The sequence below is a fragment of the Taudactylus pleione genome, unplaced genomic scaffold (genome assembly GCF_031769625.1).
Source record: "Taudactylus pleione unplaced genomic scaffold, aTauple2 ptg002447l, whole genome shotgun sequence".
Lineage (NCBI taxonomy): Eukaryota > Metazoa > Chordata > Amphibia > Anura > Myobatrachidae > Taudactylus > Taudactylus pleione.
Genome location: NW_028286831.1, coordinates 396,068 through 418,230, shown reverse-complemented (window position 1 = coordinate 418,230; position 22,163 = coordinate 396,068). Strand labels below are relative to the sequence as shown.

Sequence of the window (22,163 nt, the reverse complement as noted above, 5' to 3'; positions counted from 1 at the left end):
ATACTATTACTCTATTACTACTGTACTACTACAGAGCATACTATTCCTCTATTACTACTGTACTGCTACAGAGCATACTATTACTACTGTACTACTACAGAGCATACTATTACTATATTACTACTGTACTACTACAGAGCATACTATTACTCTATTACTACTGTACTACTACAGAGCATACTATTACTCTATTACTACTGTACTGCTACAGAGCATACTATTACTACTGTACTACTACAGAGCATACTATTACTATATTTCTACTGTAATATTACAGAGCATATTATTACTATATTTCTACTGTACTACTACAGAGCATACTGTTACTCTATTACTACTGTACTACTACAGAGCATACTATAACCCAATTACTACTGTACTGCTACAGAGCATACTTTTACTCTATTACTACTGTACAACTACAGGGCATACTATTACTAAATTTCTACTGTACTACTACAGAGCATACTACTACTATATTAATACTATAATACTACAGAGCATACTATTACTATATTTCTACTGTACTACTACAGAGCATACTATTATTCTATTACTACAGTACTGCTACAGAGCATACTACTACTATATTAATACTGTACTACTACAGAGCATACAATTACTATATTTCTACTGTACTACTACAGAGCATACTATTACTCTATTACTATTGTACTGCTACAGAGCATAATATTACTCTATTACTACTGTACTACTACAGGGCATACTATTACCATATTCTACTGAACTACTACAGAGTATACTACTACTGTATTAATTCTGTACTGCTACAGAGCATACTATTACTATATTTCTTCTGTACTACTAAAGAGCATACAACTACTATATTAATACTGTACTACTACAGGGCATACTATTACTATATTTCAACTGTACTACTACAGAGCATACTATTACTATATTTCTACTGTACTACTACAGAGCATACTACTACTATATTAATACTGTACTACTACAGTGCATACTATTACTCTATTACTACTGTTCTACTACAGGGCATACTATTACTATATTTCTTCTGTACTACTAAAGAGCATACAACTACTATATTAATACTGTACTACTACAGGGCATACTATTACTATATTTCAACTGTACTACTACAGAGCATACTACTACTATATTAATACTGTACTACTACAGAGCATACTATTACTATATTTCTACTGTACTACTACAGAGCATACTACTACTATATTAATACTGTACTACTACAGAGCATACTATTACTATATTTCTACTGTACTACTACAGAACAAACTATTACTATATTACTACTGTACTACTACAGAGCATAATATTACTTTATTTCTACTGTACTACTACAGAGCATACTATTACTATATTACTACTGTACTACTACAGAGCATACTATTACTCTAATACTACTGTACTACTACAGAGCATACTATTACTCTATTACTACTGTACTGCTACAGAGCATACTATTAGTACTGTACTACTACAGAGCATACTATTATTATGTTTCTACTGTAATATTACAGAGCATATTATTACTATATTTCTACTGTACTACTACAGAACATACTACTGCTATATTAATACTGTACTACTACAGAGCATACTATAACTCAATTACTACTGTACTGCTACAGAGCATACTTTTACTCTATTACTACTGTACTACTACAGAGCATACTATTACTATATTTCTACTGTACTACTACAGAACATACTACTGCTATATTAATACTGTACTACTACAGAGCATACTATTACTATATTACTACTGTACTACTACAGGACATACTATTACTATATTTCTGCTGTACTACTAAAGAGCATACTACTACTATATTAATACTGTACTGCTACAGAGAATACTATTACTCTATTACTACTGTACTTCTACAGGGCATACTATTACTATATTTCTACTGTACTACTACAGAGCATACTACTACTATATTAATACTGTACTACTACAGAGCATACTATTACTATATTTTTTACTGTACTACTACAGAACAAACTACTACTTTATTTCTACTGTACTACTACAGAGCATACTATTACTATATTACTACTGTACTGCTACAGAGCATACTACTACATTATTACTGTACTACTACAGAGCATACTATTACTACTGTACTACTACAGAGCATACTATTACTCTATTACTACTGTACTGCTACAGAGCATACTATTACTCTATTACTACTGTACTACTACAGAGCATATTACTTCTATATTACTACTGTACTACTACAGAGCATGCTATTACTCTATTACTACTGTACTACTACAGGGCATACTACTACTATAATACTACTGTACTACTACAGAGCATACTACTACTATAATACTACTGTACAATACAGATCATACTATTACTACATTACCACTGTGCACACTATTGCTCTGTTATCACTATGCTACTACTTGCCGTACATGTTCTTTATTATTGGGCACTTTGTTATTACTGTACCACTACAGTGCATACTATTACTATATTACTGCTGTACTACTACAGAGCTTACTATTACTCTATTACTACTTTACTACTACAGGGCATACTATTAATATATTACTGCTGTACTACTACAGAGCTTACTATTACTATATTACTGCTGTACTACTACAGAGCATACTATTACTCTATTACTACTGTACTACTACAGAGCATACTATTACTCTATTACTACTGTACTACTACAGAGCATACTATTACTCTATTACTACTGTACTACTACAGAACATACTACTACTATATTACTACTGTGCTGCTACAGAGCATACTATTAATATATTACTGCTGTACTACTACAGAGCTTACTATTACTATATTACTGCTGTACTACTACAGAGCATACTATTACTCTATTACTACTGTACTACTACAGAGCATACTATTACTCTATTACTACTGTACTACTACAGACCATACTATTACTCTATTACTACTGTACTACTACAGAACATACTACTACTATTTTACTACTGTGCTACTACAGAGCTTACTATTACTCTATTACTACTTTACTACTACAGGGTATACTATTAATATATTACTGCTGTACTACTACAGAGCTTACTATTACTATATTACTGCTGTACTACTACAGAGCATACTATTACTCTATTACTACTGTACTACTACAGAGCATACTATTACTCTATTACTACTGTACTACTACAGAGCATACTATTACTCTATTTCTACTGTACTACTACAGAGCATACTATTACTCTATTACTACTGTACTACTACAGAACATACTATTACTCTATTACTACTGTACTGCTACAGAGCATACTATTACTCTATTACTACTGTACTACTATAGAGCATACTATTACTACGTTGCCTCTGTGCACACTATTGCTATGTTATCACTATGCTACTACTTGCCGTACATGTTCTTTATTATTGGGCACATTTTTATTACTGTACTACTACAGTGCATACTATTAATATATTACTGCTGTACTACTACTAGTCACATTATTGCTACATTACTACTAGTCCTTTGAAATGAACATAAGATGATTAAGTGACGGTCTCCCCCGATCTGGGGATGGGTGGGGGAAGAATCCACTCTCTGATCCCATAATAGCTGCTTCTGTCATTCTGCTACCACTAATAAGATCATTGACTTCATTGCTCATTTCATCCTCTTTGGGGCACATTGGAGGTTGGACGATCTCTCATTGTCTGATTTGTTATTTTACTCTTTCTGGTAAAGTGAAACTTACTGACCTGTTAGGGAGGGTCCCAGCAATATAGAGAACATTCCTCTGGAATTTTCAACTGCTGAACCGGCTGGGGCAGAAGATGACATATATAAGATTCACTTCTAACAGGTGACAGTCAGTGACGAGAGACACAGCAAGAGACAGGTGAGTTGCACGGGTTAGAGAGAGAACCAGCGAGAGATAGGTGACAGTCACTGACTAAGAGAGACACAGCGAGAGACAGGTGACAGTCAGTGATGGGAGAGACACAGCGAGAGACAGGTGAGTGGCATGGGTTAGAGAGAGACACAGTCAGAGACAGGTGACAGTCATCGACAAGAGAGACACAGCGAGATACAGGTGACAGTCAGTGACAAGAGAGACAGCGAAAGACAGGTGACAGTCAGTGATGGGAGAGACACAGCGAGAAACAGGTGAGTGGCACGGGTTGGAGAGAGACACAGTGAGAGACAGGTGACAGTCATTGACGAGAGAGACACAGCGAGAGACAGGTGACAGTAGATGAGGGAGAGACAGACAGAGAAAGAGGGAGAGACTACCATACAGAGAAAGAGGGAGAGACAGACATACGGAGAAAGATGGAGAGACATACGGAGAAAGGGGGAGAGACAGACAGAGAAAGAGGGAGAGACAGACAGAGAAAGTGGATAGACAGACAGAGAAAGAGGGAGAGACAGAGAAAGGGAGGAGAGACTGACAGAGAAAGTAGGAGAGACAGACATAGAAAGAGGGAGAGACAGACAGAGAAAGAGGGAGAGACAGACAGAGAAAGGGGGAGAGACAGAGAAAGGGGGAGAGACAGACAGAGAAAGGAGGAGAGGCAGACAGAGAAAGGAGGAGAGACAGACAGAGAAAGAGGTAGAGACAGAGAAAGGGGGAGAGACAGACAGAGAAAGGAGGAGAGACAGACAGAGAAAGAGGGAGAGACATACAGACAGAGAAAGGGGGAGAGACAGAGAAAGAGGGACAGACAGACAGAGAAAGGTGGAGAGACAGAGAGAGAAAGAGGGAGACACAGAGAAAGGAGGAGAGTCAGAGAAAGGAGGAGAGACAGAGAGAGAAAGAGGGAGAGACAGAGAAAGGAGGAGAGACAGAGAAAGTAGGAGAGACAGACAGAAAAAGAGGGAGAGACAGAGAAAGAGGGAGAGACATACAGACAGACAAAGGGGGAGAGACAGACAGAGAAAGGGGGAGAGACAGACAGAGAAAGAGGGAGAGACAGACAGAGAAAGAGGGAGAGACAGAGAAAGTGGAGAGACAGAGAAAGTGGAGAGACAGAGAACGGAGGAACGGAGGATAGACAGACAGAGAAAGGAGGAGAGACAGACAGAGAAAGGGGGAGAGACAGACAGAGAAAGGAGGAGAGACAGACAGAGAAGAGGGAGAGACATACAGACAGAGAAAGGGGGAGAGACAGAGAAAGAGGGACAGACAGACAGAGAAAGGGGGAGAGACAGAGAGAGAAAGGGGGAGAGACAGAGAGAGAAAGATGGAGAGACAGAGAAAGGAGGAGAGACAGACAGAGAAAGGAGGAGAGACAGACAGAGAAAGAGGGGGAGACAGACAGAGATAGAGGGAGAGACAGAGAAAGAGGGAGAGACATACAGACATAGAAAGGGGGAGAGACATACAGACAGAGAAAGGGGGAGAGACAGAGAGAGAAAGAGGGAGAGACAGAGAAATGGGGAGAGACAGACAGAGAAAGGAGGAGAGACAGACAGAGAAAGGAGGAGAGACAGACAGAGAGACAGGGGGATGGTGAGACAGAGGGAGAGACAGGGGGATGGAGAGACAGACAGAGAAAGGGGGAGAGACAGACAGAGAAAGAGGGAAAGAGAGACAGAGAAAGAGGGAATGACAGACAGAGAAAGAGGGAATGACAGACAGACAGAGAAAGGTGGAGAGACAGACATAGAAAGAGGGAGAGACAGAGAAATGGGGAGAGACAGACAGAGAAAGGAGGAGAGACAGACAGAGAAAGGAGGAGAGACAGACAGAGAGACAGGGGGATGGTGAGACAGAGGGAGAGACAGGGGGATGGAGAGACAGACAGAGAAAGGGGGAGAGACAGACAGAGAAAGAGGGAAAGAGAGACAGAGAAAGAGGGAAAGAGAGACAGAGAAAGAGGGAATGACAGACAGAGAAAGAGGGAATGACAGACAGACAGAGAAAGGGGGAGAGACAGACAGAGAAAGAAGGAATGACAGACAGAGAAAGGGGGAGAGACAGACAGAGAAAGGAGGAGAGACAGACAGAGAAAGGAGGAGAGACAGACAGAGAAAGAGGGAGATACAACCATACAGAGAAAGAGGGAGAGACAACCATACAGAGAAAGACGGAGAGACAGACATACGGAGAAAGAGGGAGAGACATACGGACAAAGGGGGAGAGACATACGGACAAAGGGGGAGAGACAGACAGAGAAAGAGGGAGAGACAGACAGAGAAAGAGTGAGAGACAGACAGAGAAAGGGGGAGAGACAGACAGAGAAAGGGGGAGAGACAGACAGAGAAAGAGGGAGAGACAGACAGAGAAAGGAGGAGAGACAGACAGAGAAAGAGGGAGAGACATACAGAGAAAGAGGGAGAGACATACAGACAGAGAAAGGCGCTCGCGAGCAGGTCTGAATTAGGCCCAATATTCCCTATCACATGTACACACACATACACACCAGGGGTTCATTTGTGTTGGGAGCCAATAAACCTTCCAGTATATTATTGGAGTGTAGGTGGAAACCGGAGCACCCGGAGAAAACCCACACCAGCACAGGGAGAATATACAAACTCCACACAGTTAGGGCCGTGGCAAGATCTGAAACCACAACCTCATTGCTGTGAAGCAGGAATACTGACCCACCGGGGGTCACAGTATTGCTATTATAACCCATCGGGGGGCACAGTATTGCTATTATAGCCCATCGGGGGGCACAGTATTGCTATGCTAACCCACCGGGGGGCACAGTATTGCTATTATAACCCATCGGGGGGCACAGTATTGCTGTGCTAACTCACCAGGAGGCACAGTATTGCTATGCTAATTCACCGAGGGACACAGTATTGCTATGTTAACCCACCGGGAGGTGCAGTATTTCTATGCTAACCCACCAGGGGGCGCAGTATTGCTATGCTAACCCACCAGGGGGTGCAGTATTGCTATGCTAACCCACCAGGGGGCGCAGTATTGCTATGCTAACCCACCAGGGGGCGCAGTATTGCTATGCTAACCCACCAGGGGGCGCAGTATTGCTATGCTAACCCACCAGGGGGCGCAGTATTGCTATGCTAACCCACCAGGGGGCGCAGTATTGCTATGCTAACCCACCAGGGGGCGCAGTATTGCTATGCTAACCCACCAGGGGGCGCAGTATTGCTATGCTAACCCACCATATATTACTATCTTCCCTCTTTTAATATTGTTTTATATTTCAAAGTTTTTAATCTTGTGTTCATTTAGTTTTCTATACATTATTATTATTACTACTTCTACAGTTTTATGCTCTATCTCATTATCTTTTTGTACCTAACTGCTTGTGAAAATGGCTATATGTATTAATGTTATGTATATATATATGTGTTATTGTTATGTATTCACTCTTCCCGCTTTCATTGCAAAGTTCCCTATACGATAACACGCTGTTCCTATCATTCCCGGCAGAAGCCCGGTGAGTAGATGGGAGTACAATCATTTCTAAGCTCCGGTACTGGGTCTCATGATAGTTACCATGAATAGGTGTGTGTGCCGGCGAGGCGCTGGAAAGGCGTGGCCAACATCCAGAGGGGGCGTGGTCAGCCATGACTAATGGGGAAGTAGTATATAATATGTATACCTTGCATATACGGCCATCCTCTGATATCATAATCACAATCCTGCCATCACACCTCCTTCTCATGTAATAACAGGGCTGTCACGGTGATAAATATATATGTATAATGTATCAAAATGTGCTAACTACTTACTGCAGTCACTCATATCAGACAATTGTACTTACAGTACCTGCCATCCTCAGGGTCACCCATCCTCAGAGTCATCCATCCTCAGGGTCACCCATCCTCAGGGTCATCCATCCTCGGGGTCATCCATCCTCAGGGTCATCCATCCTCGGAGTCATCCATCCTCGGGGTCATCCATCCTCAGGATCATCCATCCTCGGGGTCATCCATCCTCAGGGTCATCCATCCTCAGGGTCATCCATCCTCGGGGTCATCCATCCTCAGGGTCATCCATCCTAGGGGTCATCCATCCTTGGGGTCATCCATCCCGAGGTTTGAACAGCAGCCACCAGGACTCCAGCCACATCAGCCGTAGTGGAGGAGGAAGGTAAGGGGTGAAGAGGGCTGAAGTGGAGGAAGAGACACTGCAATAGGAAAAGTGTGAGGGGCACAGAGGTGCCTGTCTCCTATTATATGTGCACCTCTGTCTCTATATGTACCCCACCAACACATCGAGGTCACCACCACCACAACAGGCTATATATCAATAAGATGCTGGTGCAGACAGGAGAAGAGCATAGAGATTGGTGCAGTCAGGGAATGGACAGAGAGGCTGGCACAGTCAGGGAATGGGCAGAATGACTGGCACAGTCAGGGGAAGGGCAGAGAGATTGGTGCAGTCAGGGAATGGACAGAGAGGCTGGCACAGTCAGGGGAAGGGCAGAATGACTGGCACAGTCAGGGGAAGGGCAGAGAGATTGGTGCAGTCAGGGAATGGGCAGAATGGCTCTCACAGTCAGGGACTGGGCAGAATGACTGGCACAGTCAGGGGAAGGGCAGAGAGATTGGTGCAGTCAGGGAATGGGCAGACAGACTGGCACAGTCAAGGGAAGGGCAAAGATACTGGCACACTTAGGGGAAGGGCAAAGAGACTGCTGCAGTAAGGGAAAGGGCTGAGAGACTGTCATGGTCAGGAGTCGGGCAGAGAGACTGGCACACTCAGGGGAAGGGCAGAAAGACTGACACAGTAAGGGAATGAGCAGAGAGACTGGTGCAGTCAGGGGAAGGGCAGAGACACCTGCACAATCAGGGGAACTTCAGAGAGACTGGCACACTCAGGGTAAGGGCAAAGAGACTGGCACACTCAGGGTAAGGGCAAAGAGACTGGCACAGTCAGGGAAAGAACAGAGATACTGGCGCAGTAAGGGAAAGGACTTGAGAGACTGGCACAGTCAGGAGAAGGGCAGAGAGACTGGCACAGTCAGGGGAAGGGCAAAGATGTTGGTGCAGTCAGGGGAAGGGCAGACAGTTTAAATCCTCTACCACACTAACCATGGTGGGTAGATTATGTCCACAGCTAATTTGCCTACCAATATGTTTCTACACTGTTGGAGGAAAAGCAGGGAAGAACATGCAAACTCCACACCAAACATATTCTATAGAATGTATATTCATTTTGCATTAGGGAGAAAGGAAAAAGATGAGAGTTGTTAGCAAACTGATAATTCAGAGATACCGATTTTTCAAGGTAGTTTGCCCATAATGGCAAAACCAGGTGTGTATTCATCCTCATTGATCGATCCTAGAAATAATGCTCATATTGTCTTAGGAACACATTTGCCTGATCCAGCTTATCTTGATCCTTATATTGATTGTCCATGGCCAGTGTTACATTATTGCCAGGGATTGGTGACATTGCTTTTTATACTAACAGTGAACAAGGGCTTCTGCTACACTTGAGGGTTTTACAGTCGTTAGATGCTTTACAGGTGATACATCATTATTAATATCACGGTTTTATCCGCTACTTATGGGACGAGGATAAAAGGGGTCTGCCTATATTGTTCTATAGGAGGGCTGCTTAGAAACATTTTGCAAGGCAAAGCATCACAGGGCAACCCGTTGAGTCTCCCCCTTCCATAAAGGTATTATAATCTCTAGTCAGAATTGTGACCAGAAACCCAGGCATGGGGGGCACATTACAGTAACGATCCCCCTCTCCTGGGATCACCCCTAGAGATTATGAAGGAAAGAGAAGGAAGGGAAGCCACTAAAGGAAATTCATAGAGTATTCAAGAAGGCAAGAACGCCACCTACAGGATGCTTAGAGGAGAGGTATGTAAAGCACACGTAGAGCATGGATAAAGAAACATAATAAGGAACAACAGATGAAGGTTGTGAAGGTAATAACCCAGCACCAGAGGTTGTTCAAGACAACATTTCTGAAGGGTTTGCCCGAAATCTACAGGCAACAATTATATCAGACCAGGCCTGGAGCAGGAACTATGATGGTACAAGCCCTTAAAATGGTTTTGGAAGGTATTGAAGATAGAGAAACAGAAAAACAACGTAAAGCTAAAGAACAGAAACAGTGTATGTAGTGCAAGAAGCCCTGAACAATCCATTAGGGACTATCCCAAAAAGAAATAAAAGACAATACAGCCAGAGAGTACAACAAGTGAGATCACAGAGACTTTGTTTTTTTCTGCAAGCAAAAAGGACACATGAATAGGGACTGCCCCAAATACAAGGCTTGGCAGGAAAACAGAGACAAGGAAAAAGATGAAAGTTGGTTGGCAATCTGGTTAGCCCACCGGGGGTCTCAGTATTGCTATGCTAACCCACCGGGGGGCACAGTATTGCTATGCTAACCCACCGGGGGTCTCAGTATTGCTATGCTAACCACCGGGGGTCTCAGTATTGCTATGCTAACCCACCGGTGGATGCAGTATTGCTATGCTAACCTACTGGGGGCGCAGTATTGCTATGCTAACCTACTGGGGGCGCAGTATTGCACAGTATCCTATATATGTATCTCATATATTCGGGTTTTCCTGGGAGCAGGGTATGGGCTCCACCTCAATCACTTCAGGAAGTAACTTCTCTATTGTGCCATGATGGATGTTTAAACCAGTGCTCCTGATGCCAGCAAGTGGCCAGGTGGTAGTCAGGGCTGTGAAGACTAAGGTAGTGTTAGGGAGTCCATGCCAGAGAGGCTAAATGACTGGTCCAGAGTTCTGTAAAGGACCAACAGGCCGAGCATTGCATGTGACTGCTGAAATAAAACTCATACACAGCTTGTAACACTGCCGGGGTCTGTGCTTCTTTCCCTAAAGTGTTCACAATATATATATATATATATATATATACACACATGTCCACAATAGGTGGCACTCTGAGTCGTGATAGTAGGTGAAACAAGTGCTGATTTAATCAGTCATAGGTGCTATACATCAACATTTCGGGGCCACATGCCCCTTCATCAGGATGACAGGGATACATATACACAAACTTATATAACTTACCCTACCGGACGTGTTCTCCCATCCTCCGCACCGGCCCGGGTCCCGGAAGCCCAGCAATCGCACGTGGGACAAGGCACCACGTGGCTAGCGCATCCGTGACGCAGTCAGGCGCACAGGGTACAGGACCAAACATGGCAGCCAACAGGTTGCCATGACAACCCTATAAACAAGATACAAAAAAGGTACAATATATAAAAAAACATCTCATACAACAACACTGCATGTTAGGAAGACTAATTATTATGGCATCGCAGCCTATAAAAATCAAAAATCTGTATGAAACAATGACATCCCCGAATGTCTAAAAAGCAGAGATATTTACAGCTACATATATGTGTGTAAAATGAAAATATATAGTGGTACATCAATGCAATGTGATAAAATTAAGACACTAACATTAAACTAACTAAATAAGTATGTGCACATATAAACTCATAAAAGTGTCGGTAATAAAGTGTAATGCCACCATGCACCACTGGGTGGCATCTGGTGTCCAAAATTCAAATATTGCATCAATATGTCAAAGTGAGAATATAGAGTAACTGATGGTGAAAAACTACACAAAATATAAATGTGATAGCTGATACAAACCCATGACCTGTTCATATACTGTGCTGGAACAATATAATGGACTACTTCACCCCATACTAACATAAAAAATTAGTTTGTAACTTTAAAAATGGAAAAACTTCTACTCATTTAATTTGCAGAAAGGACCAAGGGATAATCCAAAGGCGTACAATGGTGGTCAGTATAGAGAAAAAAAAAATTTCCTATCAAATCTAGTGACGTGCGTAACAATGCTTATTATGTATCATTTACATCATTCATGGTAGAAAAAACTTAAACCATCGACAGAATATCTAAACACAATTTTTAACAATAAGCGGTTAAATGTCTGACTTATGGTCAGGAAATATGTAAAATAAAACAATTAAATTACACCAACAAAGCAACAAGACCATCATATGAACAGTGTTCTTTGGTTGCTGTTACCTTAAATGACGATGTATCGGTCTTCATGACAAAATCTCTGATGTTACGGTTACAGGTGTAACTAGGCATCACCCGAGTGTCATGAAGTAGGGATATATCAGGATCCGTGGTTATCATCGGCCACAATTGTTTGACTTGGGACGATAAATATCGACTTTTAACATTATACTCACTGATCCACGGCACCACCTGTGTGAGCTGTTTTTTATCTCTGGGTGTTAATACTGACTCTCTGCTGTTACTAAGAGACTTATTTCTGGCTTGCTTCAGTAATTGAACGGGATAACCTCTATTCATAAACGTGTTAGTCATGATATCGAGTTGTTTTATCGCCTCCACTTTGTCACTAGTTGTTCTACAAACCCTTATAAATTGGGAAGTGGGCACCCCAGTCACTGTTGATCTCGGATGGAAAGTGTCATAACGTAACTGTCTGTCTCACATATAGGGAGGTCTGTACTTTAGAATCAATGACCTTAATATTGATATCAAGGAAATTGATTTCTTTGTCACTAAAGTGGGCTGTCAATTTGATTGGTCTAGCAGAAACATTTCGTGCTGAGACAACGTCGAGCAATATGTTACTATCGCCCTTCCAAAAAATGAACAAATTGTCTATATAACAATAATATAACAAAATGCTATTGGCAATAGTCAAATCTTCAAAAAAAAAGGCGTTTCTCCATTTCCCACATATAGGAATTAGCAAAAGACGGGGCTGCAGTAGAACCCATAGCACACCCATAGCACACCCATAGCACACCCATAGCACACCCATAGCACACCCATAGCACACCCATAGCACACCCCGTATTTTGTCTACAGTAGGCTCCATTAAACAAAAAATAGTTGTGGTCCAGTGTAAATTTGAGCAAAGAAATAAAAAGAATCAATATCAGGACCGTCATACTTGGGATTGTTCATCACCAAGTGTTCTACCGCTTTAATCCTAGCGTAACGTGGGATGCCCGTATATAAACTTGTTACGTCGAGAGTGGCCATAACTGTATCCTGTGGTATATGTGACATGGAGGACAGCCGCCGTAATAGTGTAGTGAAGTCCTTTAGCTATGTGAATGTATCCTGTACACATGGCTGCAAATAAGTGTCCACAAAAATCGCTACCGGTTCACACAGGGACCCCTGGCAGAGATGATGGGTCTGATAGGGGTCTCTGTGGATCTTTGTGGATCTTGGGTATTAATTATATAAAATAATGGCACCACAGGAAACTCTGTGGTTACTTTGTTACACATCACTTCTGAGACAATACTTCAGCTAATTGCAACAAATTGTCAAAACTCTTTATATAGTTATCAGTAGGATCCTTGGGTAGGAAATAATACGTGTCACAATCACTAAGCAACTTGTAACATTCTTCCTTATATGCCAAGGTGTCCATTACAACCATGCACCCCCCTTTATCTGCACCCCTCTTTATCTGCTCCCTCTCTTTATCTGCTCCCCTCTTTATCTGCACCCCTCTTTATCTGCTCCCCTCTTTATCTCCACCCCTCTTTATCTGATCCCCACTTATCTGCACCCCCCTTTATCTGCACCCCTCTTTATCTGCACCTATCTTTATCTGCACCCCTCTTTATCTGCTCCTATCTTTATCTGCACCCCTCTTTATCTGCACCCCTCTTTATCTGCTCCCCTCTTTATCTGCACCCCCTTTATCTGCACCCCTCTTTATCTGCACCCCCCTTTATCTGCACCCCTCTATCTGCACCCCTCTTTATCTGCTCCCCTCTTTATCTGCACCCCTCTTTATCTGCTCCCCCCTTTATCTGCACCCCCCCTTTATCTGCACCCCTCTTTATCTGCACCCCCCTTTATCTGTACCCCTCTTTATCTGCTCCCCTCTTTATCTGCACAACTCTTTATCTGCACCCCTCTATCTGCACCCCTCTATCTGCACCCCTCTTTATCTGCACCCCCTTTATCTGCTCCCCTCTTTATCTGCTCCCCCCTTTATCTGCACCCCCCCTTATCTGCACCCCTTTATCTGCACCCCTCTATCTGCACACCTCTTTATCTGCACCCCTCTATCTGCACCCCTCTTTATCTGCACCCCCCTTTATCTGCACCCCTCTTTATCTGCTCCCCTCTTTATCTGCACCCCCCTTTATCTGCACCCCTCTTTATCTGCACCCCCCTTTATCTGCACCCCTCTTTATCTGCACCCCTCTTTATCTGCTCCCCTCTTTATCTGCTCCCGTCTTTATCTGCTCCCCTCTTTATCTGCTACCCCCTTTATCTGTTCCCCTCTTTATCTGCTCCCCTCTTTATCTGCACCTATCTTTATCTGCACCCCTCTTTATCTGCTCCCCTCTTTATCTGCTCCCGTCTTTATCTGCTCCCCTCTTTATCTGCTCCCCTCTTTATCTGCTCCCCTCTTTATCTGCTCCCCTCTTTATCTGCTACCCCCTTTATCTGTTCCCCTCTTTATCTGCTCCCCTCTTTATCTGCACCTATCTTTATCTGCACCTATCTTTATCTGCACCCCTCTTTATCTGCACCTATCTTTATCTGCACCCCTCTTTATCTGCTCCTATCTTTATCTGCACCCCTCTTTATCTGCACCTATCTTTATCTGCACCCCTCTTTATCTGCACCTATCTTTATCTGCACCTATCTTTATCTGCTCCCCTCTTTATCTGCTCCCCTCTTTATCTGCTCCCCTCTTTATCTGCACCTATCTTTATCTGCACCCCTCTTTATCTGCTCTCCTCTTTATCTGCTCCCCTCTTTATCTGCACCTATCTTTATCTGTACCCCTCTTTATCTGCACCCCTCTTTATCTGCACGCCTTATTACAATGTCTTGTCTTGAACTCAGTGATTTGAGTGCTGACATTTCATCTTTTGACATACTAGCTGTAGAATAAGAGGTTTGAGTCCTCTGAGGTAAAGTATATATTGTACCTTTTTTGTATCTTATTTATAGTGTTGTCATTGCTACATGTTGGCTGCCATGTTTGGTCCTGTACCCTGTGCGCCTGACTGCGTCACGGATGCGCCAGCCACGTGGTGCCTTGTCCCACGTGCGATTGCTGGGCTTCCGGGACCCGGGCCGGTGCGGAGGATGGGAGAACACGTCGGTAAGTTATATAAGTTTGTGTCTCACATTGTATATGTATCCCCGTCATCCCGATGAAGGGACATGTGGCCCCGAAACGTTGATGTATAGCACCTATGACTGATCAAATCAGCACTAGTTTCACCTACTGCCACGACTCCGAGTGCCGCCTCTTGTCGACATGTGTTGTGGGTACACCATTCCCTGTAAAGGAGGGCACCGGAGGCAGTATCATCGCATTACCATTGTGAGTGCTGGATCATTACTGTTCCATATATATATATATATATATATATATATATATATATATATATATATATGTGGTAAGTATTATATATAAGATGGCACAGTGGTAAATGGTTATTATAGGGTGGAACAGTGTTAGCATTATCTCAAGGGTGGCACAGAGGTTGGAATTATATATAGGGTGGCATAGAGGTTGGCATTATATATAGAGTGGCACAGATGTTGGCATTATATATAGAGTGGCACAATAGTTGCGCAGGGCAGGCACACCTAAAGGGTCCATGAAAATGCTGCTATGGGACCCCCCTAGGTCTAGTTACGCCCCTAGATAGGAGACAAAGATACAGATTGGGCAGTCTCTACATTCTCACATTCTCATGCTTGTGTTCTTTCTGTTCTAGATGATGCATAGTGTCCCAATGCAGACTGTCTCGGGGCAGCCCGTGGCTGTCTCTCAGACAGTGACCATCAGCCATATGAACGTAAATGACTGGAACTCTGGAATTTGTGACTGCTGTGAGGACATGGGATTATGTAAGTGACCTTATAAAGTCAGCCTGTTATACTTGTTAGTGAGGAGACTGCAAGAGATAATGTGCCGATGACACTGACTGGATAACACACTATTACATAATTAATATGAATGATAACTGTATGGTCCAGCCCCTCTGCGCCTCCCATCCACCTCTTCACCTTTATCCGTCTCCAGGTTGCTTCGCATACTGGTGTTTTCCATGTTTCCAATGCTCCACGGTCAATGACCACGGCGAGTGCCTCTGTCTCCCCCTCCTGGACACAGGATGCCTAGGATACCCATTAACCTGCCCTCCTGTCTCTATGGCAATGCGGGCTTCTGTCCGGGAGAGATACAATATTCCTGTAAGTAACGAGCCACCTCCTAAACCACCGGGAGGTATGTTGTCTTTAAGATAACTGAAAATAAGTATATGACTGTTTGCCATGGGCTACTGCCCCTCAGATATTTATTTACCCCCCGCCTGCTATACTAATGTGCATGCTGAACAGCTGGGTGGTGAGTAGCAGTACAGCTGGGTGGTGAGTAACAGAACAGCTGGATGGTGAGTAACAGTACAGCTGGGTGGTGAGTAACGGTACAGATGGGTGGTGAGTAATGGTACAGCTGGATGGTGAGGTACAACTGGGTGGTGTGTAATGGTACAGCTGGGTGGTGAGTAACGGTACAGCTGGGTGGTGAGTAACAGTACAGCTGGGTGGTGAGTAACGGTACAGCTGGGTGGTGAGTAACGGTACAGCTGGGTGGTGAGTAACAGTACAGCTGGGTGGTGAATAACAGAACAGCTGGGTGGTGAGTAACGGTACAGATGGGTTGTAACAGTACAGCTGGGTGGTGAGTAATGGTACAGCTGGGTGGTGAGGTACAACTGAGTGGTGTGTAATGGTACAGCTGGGAGGTCAGTAACGGTACAGCTGGGTGGTGAGTAATGATACAGCTGGGTGGTGAGTAACGGTACAGCTGGGTGGTGAATAACAGTACAGCTGGGTGGTGAGTAACAGTACAGCTGGGTGGTGAATAACAGAACAGCTGGGTGGTGAGTAACAATACAGCTGGGTGGTGAGTAATGGTACAGCTGGGTGGTGAGTAATGGTACAGCTGGGTGGTGAGTAACGGTACAGCTGGGTGGTGAATAACAGTACAGCTGGGTGGTGAGTAACAGTACAGCTGGGTGGTGAGTAACGGTACAGTTGGGTAATGAGTAACGGAACAGTTGGGTGGTGAGTAACAGTACAGCTGGGTGGTGAATAAAAGAACAGCTTGGTGGTGAGTAACAGTACAGCTGGGTGGTGAGTAACAGTACAGCTGGGTGGTGAGTAACAGTACAGCTGGGTGGTGAACAACAGTACAGCTGGGTGGTGAACAACAGTACAGCTGGGTGGTGAACAACAGTACAGCTGGGTGGTGAGTAACAGTACAGCTGGGTGGTAACTGTACAGCTGGGTGGTGAGCAACGGTACAGCTGGGTGGTGAGTAACAGTACAGCTGGGTGGTGAGCAACGGTACAGCTGGGTGGTAAATAAAAGAACAGCTGGGTGGTAAATAACAGAACAGCTGGGTGGTGAGTAACAGTACAGCTGGGTGGTAACAGTACAGCTGGGTGGTGAGCAACGGTACAGCTGGGTGGTGAGTAACAGAACAGATGAGTGGTGAGTAACAGAACAGCTAGGTGGTGGGAAACAGTACTGCTGGGTGTTGAGTAACAGTACAGCTGGGTGTTGAATAGCAGTACAGCTGGGTGGTGAGTAACAGTATAGCTGGGTGGGGAGTAAAGGTACAGTTTGTGGTGAATAACAGAACAGCTGGGTGGTGAGTAACAGTACAGCTGGTTGGTGAGTAACGGTACAGATGGGTTGTAACAGTACAGCTGGGTGGTGAGTAATGGTACAGCTGGGTGGTGAGGTACAACTGGGTGGTGTGTAATGGTACAGCTGGGTGGTGAGTAACGGTACAGCTGGGTGGTGAATAACAGTACAGCTGGGTGGTGAGTAACAGTACAGCTGGGTGGTGAATAACAGAACAGCTGGGTGGTGAGTAACAGTACAGCTGGGTGGTGAGTAACGGTACAGCTGGGTGGTGAGTAATGGTACAGCTGGGTGGTGAGTAACAGTATAGCTGGGTGGGGAGTAAAGGTACAGTTTGTGGTGAGTAACAGTACAGCTGGGTGGTGAATAACAGAACAGCTGGGTGGTGAGTAACAGTACAGCTGGGTGGTGAGAAAAGGTACAGATGGGTTGTAACAGTAAAGCTGGGTGGTGAGTAATGGTACAGCTGGGTGGTGAGGTACAACTGGGTGGTGTGTTACAGTACAGCTGGGTGGTGAGTAACGGTACAGCTGGGTGGTGAGTAACGGTACAGCTGGGTGGTGAATAACGGTACAGCTGGGTGGTGAGTAACGGTACAGCTGGGTGGTGAATAACAGAACAGCTGGGTGGTGAGTAACAGTACAGCTGGGTGGTGAGTAACGGTACAGCTGGGTGGTGAGTAATGGTACAGCTGGGTGGTGAGTAACGGTACAGCTGGGTGGTGAATAACGGTACAGCTGGGTGGTGAATAACAGTACAGCTGGGTGGTGAGTAACGGTACAGTTGGGTAATGAGTAACGGTACAGTTGGGTGGTGAGTAACGGTACAGCTGGGTGGTGAATAAAAGAACAGCTGGGTGGTGAGTAACAGTACAGCTGGGTGGTGAGTAACAGTACAGCTGGGAGGTGAGAAACAGTATAGCTGGGTGGTGAGTAACAGTACAGCTGGGTTGTAAATAACAGAACAGATGAGTGGTGAGTAACAGTACAGCTGGGAGGTGAGAAACAGTATAGCTGGGTGGTGAGTAACAGTACAGCTGGGTTGTGAATAACAGAACAGATGAGTGGTGAGTAACAGTACAGCTGGATGGTGAGTAACGGTACAGTTTGTTGTGAGTAACGGTAGAGCTGGGTGGTGAGTAACAGTATAGCTGGGTGGTGAGTAAAGAAACAGTTTGTGGTGAGTAACAGTACAGCTTGGTTGTGAATTTCAGAACAGCTGGGTGGTGAGTAACAGTACAGCTGGGTGGTAACAGTACAGCTGGGAGGTGAGCAACGGTACAGCTGGGTGGTGAATAACAGAACAGATGAGTGGTGAGTAGCAGTACAGCTAGGCGGTGAGCAACTGTACAGCTGGGTGTTGAGTAACAGTACAGCTGGGTCGGGAATAGCAGTACAGCTGGGTGGTGAGTAACAGAACAGCTGGGTGGTGAGTAACGGTACAGCAGGGTGGTGAGTAACAGTACAGCTGGGTGGTGAATAACAGAACAGCTGGGTGGTGAGTAACAGTACAGCTGGGTGGTGAGTAACGGTTCAGATGGATGGTAACAGTACAGCTGGGTGGTGAGTAATGGTATAGCACGGTGGTGAGGTACAACTGGGTGGTGTGTAATGGTGCAGCTGGTTGGTGAGTAACAGTACAGCTGGGAGGTGAAGCACAGCTGGGTGGTGAGTAACGGTAGAGCTGGGTGGCGAGAAACAATACGGTACAGCTGGGTGGTGGGTAATAGTACAGCTGGGTGGTGAGTAATGGTACAGGTGGGTGGTGAATAACAGTACAGCTGGGTGGTGAGTAGCAGTACAGCTGGGTGGTGAGTAACAGTACAGCTGGGTGATGAGTAACAGTACAGCTGGGTGGTGAAGAACAGAACAGCTGGGTGGTGAGTAACGGTACAGCACGGTGGTGAGGTACAACTGGGTGGTGTGTAATGGTGCAGCTGGTTGGTGAGTAACAGTACAGCTGGGTGGTGAAGTACAGCTGGGTGGTGAGTAACGGTAGAGCTGGGTGGCGAGAAACAATACGGTACAGCTGGGTGGTGGGTAATAGTACAGCTGTGTGGTGAGTAACAGTACTGCTGGGTGGTGAGTAATGGTACAGCTGGGTGGTGAGTAATGGTACAGCTGGGTGGTGAATAACAGTACAGCTCGGTGGTGAGTAGCAGTACAGCTGGGTGGTGAGTAAGAGTACAGCTGGGTGATGAGTAACAGTACAGCTGGGTGGTGAAGAACAGAACAGCTGGGTGGTGAGTAACGGTACAGCTGGGTGGTGAGTAATGGTACAGCTTGGTGGTGAGTAACGGTAGAGCTGGGTGGTGAGTAAGGGTACAACTGTTAGTGAGTAATGGTACAGCTGGGTGGTGAGTAACAGTACGGTATAGCTGGGTGGTGAGTAACAGTACGGTACAGCTGGGCTGTGAATAACAGAACAGATGACTGGTGAGTAACAGTACACCTGGGTGATGAGTAACAGTACAGCTGGTGGTGAATAACAGTACAGCTGGGTGGTGAATAACAGAACAGATGACTGGTGAGTAACAGTACAGCTGGGTGGTGAATAGCAGTACAGCTGGGTGGTGAGTAACAGTATAGCTGGGTGGTGAGTAAAGGTACAGTTTGTGGTGAGTAACGGTACAGCTAGGTGGTGAGTAACAGTATAGCTGGGTGGTGAGTAAAGGTAAAGTTTGTGGTGAGTAACAGTACAGCTGGGTGGTGAGTAACAGAACAGCTGGGTGGTGAATAGCAGTAAAGCTGGGTGGTGAGTAACAGAATAGCTGGGTGGTGAGAAAAGGTACAGTTTGTGGTGAGTAACAGTACAGCTGGGTGGTGAGTTACAGTATAGCTGGGTGGTTACAGTACAGCTGGGTGGTGAGTAACGGTACAGCTGGGTGATGAATAACGGTACAGCTGGGTGGTTAGTAACGGAAAAGCAGGGTGGTAACAGTACAGCTGGGTGGTGAATAGCAGTACAGCTGGGTGGTGAGTAACAGTATAGCTGGGTGGTAACAGTACAGCAGGGAGGTGAGTATTGGTACAGCTGGGAGGTGAGTAATAGTACACCCAGGTGATGAGTAACGGTAGAGCTGGGTGGTGAGTAACGGTACGGCTGAGTGGTGAGTAATGATACAGCTAGGTTGTGAGTAATGGTACAGCTGGGTGGTGAGTAACAGTACAGCTGAGTGGTGAGTAATGGTACAGCTGGGTGGTGTTATACAGCTGGGTGGTGAGTAACAGTACAGCTGGGTGGTGAGTAACAGAACAGCTGGGTGGTGAGTAACAGTACAGCTGGATGGTGAGTAACGGTACAGATGGGTGGTAACAGTACAGCTGGGTGGTGAGTAATGGTACAGCTCGGTGGTGAGGTACAACTGGGTGGTGTGTAATGGTACAGCTGGGTGGTGAGTAATGGTACAGCTGGGTGGTGAGTAACGGGACAGCTGGGTGGTGAAGTACAGCTGGGTGGTGTGTAACGGTACAGCTGGGTGGTGAATAACAGTACAGCTGGGTGGTGAGTAACAGTACAGCTGGGTGGTGAATAACAGAACAGCTGGGAGGTGAGTAACAGTACAGCTGGCTGGTGAGAAACGGTACAGATGGGTGGTAACAGTACAGCTGGGTGGTGAGTAATGGTACAGCTTGTTGGTGAGGTACAACTGGGTGGTGAGTAATGCTACAGCTGGGTGGTGAGTAACGGTACAGCTGGGTGGTGAGTAACGGTACAGCTGGGTGGTAAGTACAGCTGGGTGGTGAGTAATGGTACAGCTGGGTGGTGTGAAACGGTACAGCTGGGTGGTGAATAACAGTACAGCTGGGTGGTGAGTAACAGTACAGCTGGGTGATGAGTAACAGTACAGCTGGGTGGAGAGTAATGGTACAGCTGGGTGGTGAGTAAGGGTACAGCTTGGTGGTGAATAACAGTACAGCTGGGTCGTGAGTAGGAGTACAGCTGGGTGGTGAGTAACAGTACAGCTGGGTGGTGAAGAACAGTACAGCTGGGTGGTGAAGAACAGAACAGCTGGGTGGTGAGTAACGGTACAGCTGGGTGGTGAGTAACGGTACAGCTTGGTGGTGAGTAATTGTAGGGCTGGGTGGTGAGTAACGGTACAGGTTGGTGGTGAGTAATGGTAGAGCTGGGTGGTGAGTACCGGTACAACTGGTTGGTGAGTAATGGTGCAGCTGGGTGGTGGGTAATAGTACAGCTGTGTGGTGAGTAACAGTACTGCTGGGTGGTGAGTAATGGTACAGCTGGGTGGTGAGTAATGGTACAGCTGGGTGGTGAATAACAGTACAGCTGGGTGGTGAGTAGCAGTACAGCTGGGTGGTGAGTAAGAGTACAGCTGGGTGATGAGTAACAGTACAGCTGGGTGGTGAAGAACAGAACAGCTGGGTGGTGAGTAACGGTACAGCTGGGTGGTGAGTAATGGTACAGCTTGGTGGTGAGTAACGGTAGAGCTGGGTGGTGAGTAAGGGTACAACTGTTGGTGAGCAATGGTACAGCTGGGTGGTGAGTAACAGTACGGTATAGCTGG

The 22,163-nt window shown here is 45.2% G+C and overlaps 1 protein-coding gene across 3 annotated transcripts in view; it reads left to right on the top strand.

Moving 5' to 3' along the window:
* The first annotated feature begins 3,853 nt into the window (after nucleotides 1–3,853).
* The window catches only part of LOC148431304 (cornifelin homolog B-like), a 121,589-nt gene continuing 103,279 nt past the window's right edge, over nucleotides 3,854–22,163 (top strand). For 2 of the 3 annotated variants that reach the window (XM_088466100.1, XM_088466101.1), the window contains exons 1-3: nucleotides 14,963–15,074; nucleotides 15,700–15,832; nucleotides 16,008–16,177. Coding sequence is in view for 1 of the 3 variants with exons in the window: in XM_088466101.1 (XP_088322227.1) it covers nucleotides 14,988–15,074; nucleotides 15,700–15,832; nucleotides 16,008–16,177 (390 nt within the window). In the remaining 2 variants the exon portion in view is untranslated. Of the gene's footprint in view, nucleotides 3,886–7,731; nucleotides 8,059–14,962; nucleotides 15,075–15,699; nucleotides 15,833–16,007; nucleotides 16,178–22,163 lie in introns of those variants that run through there. The other variant, XM_088466099.1, reaches the window with a different exon arrangement.